Raw genomic sequence first — 15,152 nt, forward strand, 5'->3', positions numbered from 1 at the left:
GCTCCCACCGCGCCCGTTCTGTCACATGGCACGCACCTTGAACAGAAACCACCAGGTATCATCTGCCAGCAGGGACAGGCACGTACACGTCCGCCTTGCTCTGCCGGTGACACAAATGCACATTGCTTTTAACCAGAGGCACGTGCTCTCCTCCCGGTAACCTGTACCCGGTCTTCCAGTTTCAGGGAATTTGAGTCAGGCGCACAGGCGACGTGTGTAAAGCGGAAAACAGGAAGGGTCGTGTGTGTGTGTGTGTGTGTGTGTGTGTGTGTGTGAGCGAGCGCGAACGGTGTTATTCTTTATTGGCTGGCCTCTTCCTGCGGAGCTGCCCTGTGGGCATCTGGTCCATGACTCCTCCGTCCTCCTCTCATCACGCCACGGAGCCATGTCTCCTGCCCTGTTCTCCTTTCCTGTCTCAGGACCACATCCTTTTGGCCCATTTTCCTCTCATTTTTCCTTTTGTCTTGTTCCTCCTTGGAAGCTGTAGCCACCTCTCACCAGATATCTGCCTTTCCTTCTCTTTCATCTACACCCTTGCATTCCTTTTGGTTTAGCACGTGTGTTCTAGCAGTTGTGAGACTCCCGTCCTCTCTCTGCTTCAGGTTTGCCACACGAGAGAGGAACGCCCTGCTGCTGTACAACGGACGCTTCAACGAGAAACACGACTTCATCGCCGTGGAGATTGTGGAGGAACAGGTCCAGCTCACCTTCTCAGCAGGTGCGAGGTTGCATTAGCATTTGTCATCCCTTTTAATTCCTCATATCAGTTCATTTATTAGCTGCATTGCAGTTGTTATCACGCCGTGTTTATTACCCTGAGCACGTAATTGCTTGTTATCTCCACGCCGGTGGCGTTATATCAACACAGCTGGGCCTTAATGTCCTAATATCACTCGCCAGCCAATAGCATAGATAAACAGAGCTATCGCGTAAACAGCTGGGGAGGCCGTAGTGTGCTGCAGCAGGTACGCCGGGCCATTGGCGCGACAGCGGCAGAGACTGTGATGGAGTGGGAGTCAGTGGGAAAATGACACAACATGCATTAGCAGCAGCCATTTGAGAAGAATCAAGATGCATCTACTGACAGGTCTATTGAAAATTTTAAGTTTTGGGAATAAACTATTTGTAGACGTGCAGTGTGAAGTTGTACCTAGTCCCACTCAAAGACTTTCCTCTTGTGCACAATGATCCTAATCATCATAAGGGCAGTGGTGGCCTAGCTGGTAATGAAAGTGATTCTCATTGTGAAACACTGCAGCACAGCACACAGTGACACAACGAAACGTGGCCTCTGTATTTAACCATCAACCTCGGTGAGCAGTGGGCAGCCATGACAGACGCCCGGGGAGCAGCGTGTGGGGACGGTGCTTTGCTCAGTGGCACCTCAGTGGCACCTTGGCGGATTGGGATTTGAACCGGCAACCTTATGATTACGGGGACGCTTCCTTAACCGCTAGGCCACCACTGCCCCAAGTGCAAAGTAGCAGAGGATGGTAAGGAAGCGGGTTCAATCCGGAACTGCCAAGGTTCCACTGAGGTGCCACTGAGATTCTCTTGAGCAAGGCACCTTCATCTGGAGTGTCTGATAAATGGCACAAATGTAAATGTCATCTAAATAATCTTCATAAAGTATCATTATTATTATCATTATTATTAATGTTTCTGCAGATATAGACCGATAAGCATTAATCTGTGCAGGAAACAGAGAAACTGATTATATTGATTTATAATGGTGTTAATGCACTGATTCTTAAGGAACCTATCAATTATGCTGTGGATAAAAATGTTGACTCACACACACACACACATCAGCAGCTCCCTGTGCCCTCAGAGCCAAATGCAGTTTGTGTTTTTGAAAAGCTCTTGAGCAGGAACCTGTACCACTAGTAAGGAAAATCCCTTTAATACATTAACCAGGACATTAATGATGAACCTGGCTGAGGTCAAAAGGTCACCCTGCCTGACACTGCATATCTCACTGTTTGAGAGAGCAATCACTGGCATAGCCACACTGTTTTGTTAGTGTTTACAGAGACTGCATAGATTCCTGACTGGCTGTTCCTGCCCTTGGCAAACAGCGCCTTAAACCCTTAAACCCTCGCGTCAGTAATAGCCCTGCCCACCCCTGAATGCGGACCACTGATATGAAAGCCGAGGCTGACAGAATGTGTAATCTAAAAAGTGATGGATTACTGGAGTAGGTGCTGCCTTTGTGAGGCTGATACAACAAAATCCAATCCAAGCCTCTAGTGAAGAAACAAAAGAAGAGGCTGTATAGTTTTAGAAAATACTGGTGAATTAAACTTTATGCATTTTGAAAGTTTGTAGAAGAACGTCTGAATCATTTTTTTTCTTGTTTTCTATGTCAAAAGGAGAAGCGAAAACAACAGTCGCTCCGTTTGTAACGGGCGGGGTCAGCGATGGCCAGTGGCACTCAGTCCAGCTGCATTACTACAACAAGGTAAGAGACGACTTTCATCAGACTCCACTCCATCATGACGGAAACCTACTGGCTGGAATGCTGGACTGTTGTGAAATTGATATTGATATGAGAGTTGTGTTTAGAATCTGGTCGAAATACAGGAATCAGTTGCCATGGAGTTGCATTAGGGTAATTCTTAAATCAAGAGATTAGTATATTATCATTATTAATTTCCCTGAGCAAGTGTGTAAATAGTATCTCAGTTAAAAAATGTTGTATTTATTTGCCTCGTTTTACTTTACTAAAAACCCCTATTAATAGGTCCCTTATAATGAAAATTTCATTTTTATTTATTATGTAACATTAATACAAGTTCCCCTAGTCTGTCTATGGTCCTGCAGTGGCTAGAAATGGCGATAGATGTAAAGAGTGCTTTGGCCATTCTGATCCGCCATTCAGAGAGCGGATCTGGAATTTGTCCCCTTATGTCGTCATTGTGGTTGGTGAATGGTGTTGAGGAGGGTGAATGCCCCCTCAACTTCTATAGGTCGCTCTCCTCCTCGTCCCGCCTCTCTCCTCCTCATTTGCTTTTAAAGCTACAGACACAGAAACGCCGCGTCCTGAATTTCAGAAAGAGACATCAGATACAGTATTAGGGGACCACTAAGACCTATATAAAAGCACAAATGGACTGATGGACTATCGTAAAATGTTTTTTTATTTTGAAAAATACATTTGAAATAGTGTTTATCAGCATTTTAAAAACTAGTTAAATTGGTAGTATAAGGTTAGAACACAGGTATGGCCATGCACTGATATTTACAATTTTCTTTTCCGAGTCTTTAAGCGCTTTTGAGAGAATTCCTCAAGAGTTATACTTTGACTGGAATTGAAGTCTTGCATTCTAACACTGCATAAACTGTGTTGGTGATTTCCCCGGGACGTTTGTCAAGAAAAACAATCCAGTGACCGGAAGGTGCAGGACTGGTGTAAATGTTGAAAATAGCCCTGATAGACTTCCGGCACTGAGACTCAGGCTTCTTCAGTTTCCCCTGGCTTTGATTCCTGCACTTCTCTTAGCCCTGTTTACTCCAGCCTGAATGCAGCCATTGTGGCTCGCCGGGCCTCCTCCGTCATTTTAAGACAGCAGCGATCTGGTTTCATAGTTCTGCCTTATGGCCTTTTGTTTATGATTATTTTTTATTCTGTTCGTCTTGAACAGTATCTTGTCCTCAGCAAGTGTAAACTCAGAGCACCTGTAGAGTAGGGCGGACAATGGCGTACTCTCGCGTTTCGCTTTGGACGTTACCGTTGCGTGTCAGAGCAAGGAGCTAATGTGCCAGCGTGCTGGCGGAGGATTATGTGCATCAAGGCGATGTGCATTGATACCTCAAACGCCTCAAGTGTTGGCCAACTTGTCTGAGACTCTTACCCCTTTCAGAGGGTTTGAAAAAGTTGCCGTCTGGTGGGAGCGTTTAATACGTGCTGCTCTGGCAACCGGTGCTTGTTAAAGAACCCGTCCGCGCTGTTCCAGGCTTCGCGGTTGTTGTGTGAGCTTTAAATGTGTTCCATCTAGTCCTGTCCCGTGCTGCCGGGGGAACCGTTGAGATGCCAGTCTCGACACATGTCCCTTGTCCTCCATGTCTTCTTGGATCTGTTTGTTATGTAGTGCCTGTTACTCCCCTCTGTTCTGTCCAGCGGGACCAGATCACTGCTGAACATGCATGCACACACCCAAACCCAACAGCAGCGTATTTTAAAGCAGGGCACAGCATTAAAGGTGGAACAGGCGGGTGCAGGACGGAGGGAGTGTGAAAGAGAGAGAGAGAGAGCACTCTGTTGAAGATGCTGATCTCTTCATAGTGATAAATCAGTAGAAAAACTGCTTGTTGTATAAAATCTGTCAATGCTTAAAATGTTCATTTATCAGGCACTTTGATCCGAAATGACTTTAATAAAAAGCAAAGCTTTGCGCGGCGTGATTTATAGTTGTTACTGCGCTGCTGCATAGGTCAGAAGCGTATGTTTAGAATGGAATTCGGAATTTTTATTGGCCCTTTCAAGATATCGGAAAGCCGAAAAGATCCTGCAATCAAGCCCAGAGGGTTCCAGTCACTTGTAGTATAACTGATTTATGGGGTCAGAGGTCGGTCATATTGAGACCCGCCTGAAGCCTGGTACTTTTTACCTGACCCATGACCCCTTTTTGGGGCAGGGCCGAGGGTCACCCTGGTAATAGACACTCGCCATTGTTTATGGTGATTTAGGATGCGTGTCACTCGGGAGATGGTGTAGTTGGGTCTGCGACAATGAGAGAGGGATTTTTGGCATTTCTAAAATTCCTGATTTGCGACCACCCTTTCAAGAATAGCACGAGCGACTAAACTTGACAGGGCACAGCTAAACAGGAAGGACAGAAACAGAGCAGGATATTTTTGTGGACTGTGAGGTTTTGTGTTGTTTACGCCCAAGGAAGTGATGTCAGAGGATTTTGGTTACGAAGGAGCACAGACAAGTGCACTGTGCCATACTCTACTATAAATGTCTGTGCTCCTACGTAAGTGGGATTGACCTTACTTTTGAACAAGATTGCATAAAAATACCTTGCATGCTGTTCATTTAGCATCAAAATTCCACCGCTAATTCGTGTCTGGACGACATGAGCCTGATTGGAAGTATCAGATGCAGTCTGGGAATGCAGACGCCGGTGACAAGAAACACAGCCCATAAAAAGTGGTTGTTAATTAACATGTATTAAACACCACAAGTAGAGATCTTAATAAATAAACTCCATGCCGACATGTGAAAGCCCCTTATAGGCAGGGACCATTTTAAATTGTTGCCGGTAATACTAGACATCCAAACACCCGACACTTCACCCCCCCCCCACCCGCCCTCATGACTTTCCAAGATACTGTATACACTTTTGTGAGGGTCATCAATATGGGGGAGACTCCAGGAACACCTGCAAGTACCATAACTTTCGTCGCCTCATTGCTCACCGTCCTTCAACATTTTAATTCTTGCAATTGAGTTTTCAGCTAGATGTTATTTAGCACAGAATGTTCTGTAGAGTTCCGGCTTACTTTCACCTCTCTTTATAAAGCAAATACAAAGATTCCGGTTTTCGTTTTGTATATGCATGGAGAGGGGTGTATGATGACATCAGCTTTATGTTCTGGCTTGTCTAGAATGAGAGTTTTAATGGAAACTCGTGCTCTTTGATGAGGAGTGAACCTGGAGCAGGAATGGGAGAGGTTATCAGTGTAGACATCAAAGGGCTTCACTGTCCTGACCAGCTGCTCTCCATTAGGTATGGTCAGCCCGACCACTTTATTGGGAAAAGTTGGAATGCCTGTAGGATCTGATGGACATATTCTTATTCACAGTTGATAAAAATCATTTGGCCATGTCTGCTGCTTTCCCGAAACAATAATGCACTTTTACACAATTTCATTCTCATGCACTGCTTATTCAATTTTGCACTGATATAAATACGCACACACATGGAGAGTCATATAATATATAACAAGTCCTATAATATAAAACGGGAACTGGGTGGAGGAGGAGCATCATGCACCTGAGGGATCTAATGCCCGCCTTTCTCTCCCATGGTTCTACCCAGGACAGCTTGCACCTGCTGGACTCCAGTGGGGTGCTACGCGTCCCATTATATACAGCCTGGCTGGAGCTGAAACATAAGGAGGTAATGTTGGGCCTAGTCTAGCTGTCCGGTGGTGGTGCTGAGCTCTGAACAAACCTGTCCCAAGGGCCTTGTCTAAAAACCACAGGGGCGCTTCCCAGACTCGTATAACAAATTGGAATGTCCTCTTTCAATCTGCGAAGAGCATGGTAGAAGTAAACGGATATAATTGTATTTGTCTGGGGTGAAATGTATTTGTCCAAAGTTTAAAAAGAAAAGAATTTAGTTTTGAAGTCTGTATTTCTTGTTAATACGCTGAATGCAGACGACATAACTGGTCTGTTTGATGGCATTGGGAATTGCTCCTGGTCCCTTGTAACCTATAGGTTTGAAAATGTCTCGTGTTCTGTGGAAGGGGAAAGCATTGTTCTGGATATGTGTGTGCTGACGGCTGAAGAAAGGTCCCTTGGGCCTCCTAAACAAAGTTCTGTCACTAAAAGAGCTTGTTGGTGACTTAGCCAGGTACTGATAATGAGTTGGCCACATTCACACATCGCTGTCTTACACTGATCAGTGATCAGTTCCAAGATCCACATTCACATTATTAAGATACCCTTGAAAGCACTACAACATTAGTGCACTCTGAAATATAAGTATAATTTAGGCAGATTTTGAAGTGACCTCCATGTATTCCGTGACCTGAAGAACAGAAGGAATTTTCGAACATGCGTGTCACTCAGTTCAACGTTAATCCTTCCGTTTCTCGCTGATCGTCTTGACTGGTGTCCAAATGGGCCTCAGGGCCGGTCTGTCACACCTCAAACCTTGCAGCCATTTTCTGACAGTCAGGGTGTTTACGTTGGATTATGCGTGAGGGCCTTCTGTCATCCTGCATTCATCTCCGCACAGAAGGTGTGAAAAATTTTGTCACATGCAGCTTTTCCCTGCCTTCATTTGTTTTTAATGGTTTTACTGACTTGAGAATGATTAACCTTAATTAATTAGATTACTAATTATTGTGAATGCATGAAATGCTTTGAATAAAAAAAAAATATACAGTTTTTTTTCAGTTTATGTCAGTGTAGTCTCATGATAAATGGTTCTTTTGAGGTAGCTTGTATGTTTGAACAGGGCGCTATGCCCCGGCTGTAAATTTGAATCTGTGAGCCAGCAGGAGGATGAGTTACTGCTATATCAGAAAGAGTCCAGAGGGCATCATCTGCTGTGACACTCCCATTCTTCACAAAACATCAGATAAATCTCTCCAGGATCCCCAGAAAGGGACGTCCCAGTAGAACACCTGCGCTCTATTCCTATATCGTTTCTGACACCGCATTCCCACGTTGGCATGGCTCTCCCGCGTTTATCCCTGCCCGCTTGTGGGCAACTCTCAGGGAAGTGCAGTTCTGGGTCAGATGAGCAGTTATGTGTTAGATCCTTAGCCGCGTCGGATTTTGCACGGACCACGTAGCATGACTAAACTGGGCAGCATTCAGCCGGGTCAACTGCCCTGAAAGAACAGAGCGACCATCCACACCCACAGCCTACCACCCACACTGGTGTTAGGGCCTGGTACCGCTGCCCCCGGCCCGGCGCCGGCTCTCAGGGTGTAATATACACCGCTTTACTGTAGAGGCTTTCTGCAAACTGACACTTTTTTTTTTTTGGTAAAGCCATATTAGGCTGTGGAAAACTGTTTTATGGCACAATTCAGTTCAATTTACATGATTTGTACATTATTTTAAAAAAGGGGTAAGAACCATATAAGCACAAGTGACATTTTACCAACTTCACACGAAAGAAAATAAATAAATAAACAAACAAAAGACTATTTTTTAAAAATTGAGTTTTTTTTTTTTTTAAATACACGTATGACAGTATTTTCTGCATTTTTAAATTCCATAAATAACCACAGACGGCATTGTAGCACAACTGCTTCTGTGTGTTCATTAAGTCGTCTGATTTTTGTGTAAAAATGCTAAAATTATTAAGAATTTGATCAAACACTTTCATTTGATACATATATCTCAGTTTCACCTAAAACGTGGTTCTCAGCGCTCGCAGTGCAATTTATATTTTAAATATCCCTAGCATGGCCTGTGAAGTGGACACCGGAGGAAACCGGAGAGGAGCCTCGACATGTCACACAGCTTGTTCAGCACATCTACAGGCTTTCACCCATCACCTTGGGGAAAAGCTATAGGCTGATTAATGGTGCTGGGTATAGAACCCGGGTCCGTTGTAACATATAGATTTGAAAGTGTGTCTCTTGTTCTGTGTGTGTGTGTGTGTGTGTGTGTGTGTGTGTGTGTGTGTGTGTGTGTGTGTGTGTGTGTGTGTGTGTGTGTGTGTGTTGAAGGCTTGAGAGACATCCCTTGAATTATTCACCGCTCTAGGTTTACACGGCCAGCAGGCAGGTGAGGTCATGCTGCTTGTGATGTTCAGTGGGGAAGCCCCGCCTCTCGCAAGCAGCAGTACACCTGGCTCCGCCCCCCTAGAGTCCAAGACGACATGACTGTAGAAAGCAGGTCTTCGGTGAAATCCAACCTTGATTCAGACTTTCGCTTGTTATGAGATGAACCTCCTCCCTGCATTCATTGTTTGTTTCCTGTCCCGCTCTCTTGTTCCTGGTCCACTTGAGACTCGCAGCTCTTCGCTTTCATGGCACGTCCCTGTTTCCTTAGTAATCGGATAGCGGAAGAAGCTTGTTCTCCGGCTCCCTCACAATAAAGTTGTCTTGTCTGCGATTGATTTGTTTAGTAGGTGCTGCAGGACGGTCCTTCAAGTCCTGCTCAGGATCCGGATCTGCATTTTATCCTGTAGGGACTTGTTGCTCGGGTGGAAACACAAGAGCAGCTTGCCGCTGAACATCAGTCACTCACAACTTGAGTCTTAATTTTGGGAAGCTGTCCTGAGTAGGAATGTCTTTAGGGCAAATTCGGTGGTCAATGTACAAAATCCCATTCATTGCCCCCCAAGTCAGCTCATGTTCTCTGACCTTCTCGCTCTTTGTCAGAGAGGTTGTGTGGATCAAGTGCGTTGCCATGACTCCGGCAAGCCTATCGTCCCGGGAGATGAGGGGACGAACTTAAATTTGCGGGTGGGTATGGTTGAGTTGTCAGCACCCCGAGGAGAGAGAGGAGGGGAGAGCGACAGAAAAAGAATCCAAACCAGCAGCTTTCTTCAGGCTCTGTGTTCAGGCCAAGTGGGCCGTTAGTTCAGGGTCAGAAATCGTGTAAAGATCAGAATGCAAAGCAAACGAAACTCACAGAGAATATGAATCATGGGTACACTGTCTTTTTTATGCAAATTGCAATTGAATTTGTGCACTTTGCAGCACAGAAATAAGTTCTTGTGTTGCATTGCTTGCTTGCTCGTTTCCATGTCAGGAATAAGTACAGATGCCGTTTGGTTGGACAGCTGGGCAAACAGTCACATATTCGCAAGCAGATCATCTTTTGATATTTTCTTCGGCCGTGGTCTAGTTTTCGTCCCTGTCCGTGTGAGACGTCTTGGTCACATAATGACAGTATTCCGAGAGCAGAAAACATGAGATGGCACAGCTGCTGGCCACCATCAGTGGGACACATGCCCTTTACAGCACATCTGGGCGTGTCACACACACAAACATCACTCACTAGTATCAGAACCACTTCTTGTTTATCAGGGGACCGACTGAGTGGCGCGTCTGCTGATATATGCGGACGTGTCACAGTGCAGAGCTTCAAAAAAGCATCATGAACCTCACTTACATTTGCTCTTAGCAATTAGTGAATAAAATACTCCTGACATTTAAAATATCGGTGACCTTTAGGTCTGCGATGGGCTGGTGTTGAGTCCCCGTCCCATCCCGACGTTTAATTGGAAATCCGTCCATTGTTGTGTCATGTTTGAACTCTGAGATATTTGTCCTTACGGTAGACCATAGTGAAGACCAAAGGAAAGTCAATTTGCTGTTAAGGTCTGATTGAGCAGTTTTGCCCGCTCTGGTATGAAGAAATCTGAAGTTCGCGGAGATGCGGGTGAGATTTCTTTGTTCCTGTCCTTTATTGCCTTCCTGGTGAATATGAGTCCTGTGGGACTACTTGCCCAAACTAGACCTTTCCCATGATGTGCTTGGGGCATCAGCTTGGCATCACCTGTTTCCTGCCTGTTACCCACTAGTGTCGTGTGGAGATTATGGAACAGAGCCTTCACCACCTGCCTGGCATATCAGTTTATCATATTAAAATAATATTTAGAATTATCAGCTGCTTTTGGGTCGGTTCACTGCAAAATCAGAACACCTCCTACCTCCGGTAGGAAAAAGTTCCTTTTTTTTTCTTTTTTTTTTTTCAGACGTTCTTTTAATGCAGGCACTTCAGAATCCTCCCTGTTTTAAATAGCCTGTTCTGTGTTAAAATAAACCTTTATTGGTGTTATCACCACATTCCAGACTGCAAGGTTTTGAATCTCTCGACCAGATAAGAGTAAATATTCCCATTAATATCTCTGGAGGAATGTGTTTCTTATCTCTCCCGTCTCGAGATGCTGCTCCAGATAGCGCTTGTATTTCTTCCTGGGTTGGCAGTGAGCTGTGAGTTTCTTTTTTTACTGCAGACCGCGGTTGAGATAAATATTTGAGAGATTAGTGAATGAATACAATACAATATAATTAATATTGTTGTGGCAGTTATGTGGATAAACTGCCACATTTCAAACATTGCCTATGAGGTGTATAAGGTGTGTTTTTGCAGCATATCTTCAGCAATTTTATTGAGCTACTTGGTCCTCTGACTTTTTTTTTGTTAAATAGTAAGGAGTTGAAGGAGCAGCTCTGTTCCAGCACGGCCATTTTGTTATGTTCCAGGCGTTTGTGACTACAGGTTGGATATCTTTGTGCAAGTGTGTCGTGTGTATACGGTTTCCTCTGGAGAGCTGTGTGTGTGTGTGTGTGTGTGTATGGGAGCGCCGCGGCTTTGTGGTCCGCGTACGGAGAAACTCTCCCGCTCTCGCTCAAGGTGTGGACTGCGGCCCGTGTTTATCTGTCAGCGCTGTCCCGACCCCCGGGGAAAAGAAGAAGCAGGTGTTCCCTGAAGCTCCCGCCGCAATAAGGGTTCCTCTGCTGGGGGCTGCGGGCCTGTAGCCGGATTTAATGAAAGCCCGGCACTTTCTCTCCTGCTTCTCCCCCCTCTCCTTTTGTATAATGGCTTGGCAGAGGCCCAGGAGGTTTAATGGGATTTCGGCGCTGGTCATTTCCCCGTTAAGAGCTTGAAAAAGGAAGGAATCTCACCACTGAGGCATGGCGTGGGCCGGTCCGTCAGGAAACGGCGACCGCGCTGCTATCTGGCTTTCTGCTCAGTGTGCAGGGCTCAGAGCCGCCGAACTAAATATATTCATGGATAAATCTCCCTGTGCCAGTCCCAGAGTGGCCAAATCACCACAAGGTTGGTACCATCACAAATCATTTAACCCCAGCTCCAGATGCACTCCGCTCTCTGGCCACGCCCTCGATGAAGTGAGGAAGGGAGGCAGAGATGTAGCGTTTGTGTTTGGAAAACGGGGAAAGGAAAAAGAGAGAAATGTGTTTGAAGTGGCCCTGTTTGGATAGATAGCAAGTGGAAAAAAGTGAACGCTGGAGGATGGGCGGGGCTTTAGGCGTGGCCAGATAAATGGAAGCCGTGTCGCGGAAACTGTGCCGCCCCGGGAGTGTCCGGACTTCTAATTTTTCCCGCTTGTAAGCTTCCTCTCACGGTCTCTTCACCCCGACAGTCACTGTTTTGAGGAAAGGCGTGATGACGTGTGGCGAGGGGAACAGTGAACCCCCATGCTCCCTCTCCGCGGCCATCGCGCATGATCCGGGGTGCCACCTCTGTCCCCTTTGAACGTAATCTCCCGATCTTCAGCCGAGTCGAGAGCGGCGTGAGAAAATTGCCATTGTTATTGAAACCAACTTGCGAATATTTCAGGGAATAAGCTTTTAGAGAGAGAGAGAGAGAAAAAATTGAGCCCCTGACGTGCAGGAAAAATGTTTGCAATTGATTAGACGTTAGAAATAATCTGATTGTCGCAATCTGTAGCTAAATATAAGAGATTAGCGTTCATAACAGGCCTTTTTTGTTTGCTTGCTCCAGCACCAGACAGTCACTGTGCGTGTGCATTTCCGCCATAACCTAGTTTATTGCAGATGAAAATATAGGAATAAACCTGTGGGGTGTTGCACACATGTTCCACTGTGACCTCTCCTTCTGCTTGCAGCCCAACATCGGTCGCCTGGGTATACCTCATGGGCCGTCTGGGGAAAAGGTGGCAGTGGTTGCCGTGGACGACTGCGACATTGCCATGGCGGTGCGCTTCGGCAGCGTGATTGGAAACTACTCGTGCGCTGCACAGGGCACCCAGACCGGCCCAAAGAAGTGAGTTCTCCCGACCTGCACTGCGCTGCATGTTCACCTTGGAAACCTTGTCAGTTCTGAAGGCCTGAAATACAAACTGCATGACCTGAGGCACGTTGTACCCGGTTAAAACCACAGAGATTACCCTCTTTCCCAATTTGCTCTGCCTTTCTGGTGCGTCTTCATGCCAAAAAAGCCCCACAAAGCCCTGAAAGTCTTATCTGTCTGAAATCCCTTGCACTAATTGTCTCTCTGTCCAAAACCCGAGGAGCCAAACGTGAGAAGCGTTTAAGATATAAGTAAGCATGCCGGAACCTGTTCTGGACTAGAAACAAAATAGCATAAACATCAAAAGGAACCGCAAAACACCCTTGGGCGAATGGAACCTGTTCTGCCACCGTGATATAAGACCTGACCTGCTTCGTATCCCAGGGTGCCTTGAGCCTCCGTCATTACCTGCACACGGCTCTCCAGTCCCAGCAGTCATATGTATGCATTCATGCATAATTAAAACGCATTACACTGCCAATCAAAAGCTGCACCCCGCTAAACACACACTCAATGGGCAGCTTTGTGCCCGGCTGGATCAGGTCTGTAAACATGTGTGCCCACTGCTTTGGCTGTGAAGGATACTGGGTCAGGGTCTAAACCCTTAAAGCAGCACGCCGTTTGATGTGAGAATTACAAGAGGCTTGCTCTCGTAAGCGGCTTGCCATTCCCCCCAGAAGTCTGCTGTGTCGTTCATTAAACGGGCTTTGACGTGTTCAGGATACGGCAGAGTCGCCGAGACTTTCCTGTTTGGATAACGGAGGCATGTGACAGACGACCCTTTAGCCGTCTAACCCCAATTCAGAGAGTCTCTGTGTGTGACCTGTCCTGGGGAGCGGTGGAGCTACTGTGGGGCGTACTGGAGGTCCCAAGCTCATTTCTGCAGGGTTTTTTTTTAGGTTGGATGCCATACACAGAACCCAGGAAAGTTCTTTAGAACAGGGGTGCAAAACCTTTTCTAATTCAAAGCCATCTAATGGGTTGGGTGCCCATTAAATACGATTCCTGATGATACTTGCTCTGCCACACACAGCAGAGTTAACTTACATCCTACATATCATCACCACCATTAATAAAGCCATGTCTGATGTAATATGGATCATCACCAGCTTATTATCACATTTTGACAACAGTTCCTTACAAAAACCATGTTAAACTGGAAACAAATATGCAGCCCACTAGGTAACATGACCCTAGTTAACTTAACATGACCCCACTTAACTTAGTTCTCTGGCTTTTTAACTGTTACCCATCCCATCGACTCTTTTTTTAGTATCATGTTGAGTCCAGTGGAATCTTCCATATAAAGTCATTTTAATGACTTTCTGTTTTCCTATCAGGTCTCTGGATCTCACTGGCCCGTTGCTGCTGGGGGGCGTTCCCAACCTTCCAGAAGACTTTCCTGTGCAGAATCGGGACTTTAAGGGCTGCATGAGAAACCTCACCATCGACAGCAAGCCGATGGACATGGCCAGCTTCATTGCCAACAACGGCACCGAAGCAGGTTGGTCACTTCAGACGGCTTTGCCATTTGTAATCTGTAGCTGTGTTCATTTTTAAACGATTGATGTGTTTATAATGTGATTTTTTTTCACCCCTGTGAAGGCTGTAAGGCCAAGGCCAATTTCTGCACCAAGAACATTTGTCAAAATGGCGGCCACTGCGAGAACAAATGGGGCACCTACTCCTGCGACTGTCCGCTGGGCTACGGGGGCAAGAACTGTGAACACGGTAGGTTGTCTACTGTGTTTCTGTGTATGTGTTGCTGAAATGGACTCCTGCCGTGATGGTGATATCTGAGAGGTGTTCCCCCCGCAGGAAGCCCAGCAGCATTAACCCCAGCGCCTGCTTCCTCACATCCTCACACAATCAGCTCAAGAAATCATAACATAACATAAACCGCATGCGGGCACGCACACACACACACACACAAACACAGGAATTTCAACAGACGTCTCTCTTTTTGTATCTAGAGGATCTTCGGTCATGCTTAGTCGCTTAACAATGAAGGGCAAGTGGTTCTTACACACATGCTAAACCCAACCCATTTCACACCACGTGGAAAAGATACACAACAAGGACCATGAAGCGCTGCTTTCTTCTTCGTTGTACGCAAAAAATTGGAAAAGGCGAATCCACCGCGTATCTCGGCATTGTCCCTTAAAACGGTGACTTGTTCAGCCCGCAATTGTTGTCCAGGCCGCAGCTGTTGCAGCTGTCTGACTCACGCTGGAGTCACGGTCGGAGAGGGGGGGCGAGCTTTAAACCAGGTTGCACACTGAGATCTCTGCTGACTGATTGATGAGTGTGCGTGTGTTTGTGTGTGTGTGTGTGTGTGTAGAACAGGATGTTAATGATAGTTTTGTGTGCTTGTAGTGCATTTTATGGTGAGTTGGGAGGAAGGGGTTAAAGCTGTCTATAAACTCCATAGTAATAAAAGTCTTTTAGTACTTTCCTTATTTCTCTCCATGGAATTAAGCCATCAAATATTTGAGAATATGCAACATTTTAGAAATCTATTCAAATTATATAAAGGCCTTTAAAATGGCAGCATTCTGTTTAAATTCATAAGTGTAATATGGTTGTTTTTTTAGATTTTATTATTATTAGTCACATCTATTTACAGTATTTTAGTCTGGTCAAGTTTGAATGCAATTCTTAAAGT

The 15,152-nt window shown here is 45.8% G+C and overlaps 1 protein-coding gene across 5 annotated transcripts in view; it reads left to right on the forward strand.

Moving 5' to 3' along the window:
- celsr1a (cadherin EGF LAG seven-pass G-type receptor 1a) overlaps nucleotides 1-15,152 on the forward strand; it is a 58,097-nt gene that overhangs the window by 23,688 nt on the left and 19,257 nt on the right. For 3 of the 5 annotated variants that reach the window (XM_028953849.1, XM_028953848.1, XM_028953850.1), the window contains exons 4-9: nucleotides 603-718; nucleotides 2,373-2,461; nucleotides 6,048-6,128; nucleotides 12,303-12,460; nucleotides 13,828-13,991; nucleotides 14,093-14,218. In XM_028953849.1, the coding sequence (XP_028809682.1) occupies nucleotides 603-718; nucleotides 2,373-2,461; nucleotides 6,048-6,128; nucleotides 12,303-12,460; nucleotides 13,828-13,991; nucleotides 14,093-14,218 (734 nt within the window). The remainder of the gene's footprint in view (nucleotides 1-602; nucleotides 719-2,372; nucleotides 2,462-6,047; nucleotides 6,129-12,302; nucleotides 12,461-13,827; nucleotides 13,992-14,092; nucleotides 14,219-15,152) is intronic. The other 2 variants (XM_028953851.1, XM_028953852.1) reach the window with 1 other exon arrangement.

Source organism: Denticeps clupeoides, chromosome 15 (assembly GCF_900700375.1).
Source record: "Denticeps clupeoides chromosome 15, fDenClu1.1, whole genome shotgun sequence".
Taxonomy (NCBI): Eukaryota; Metazoa; Chordata; class Actinopteri; order Clupeiformes; family Denticipitidae; genus Denticeps; species Denticeps clupeoides.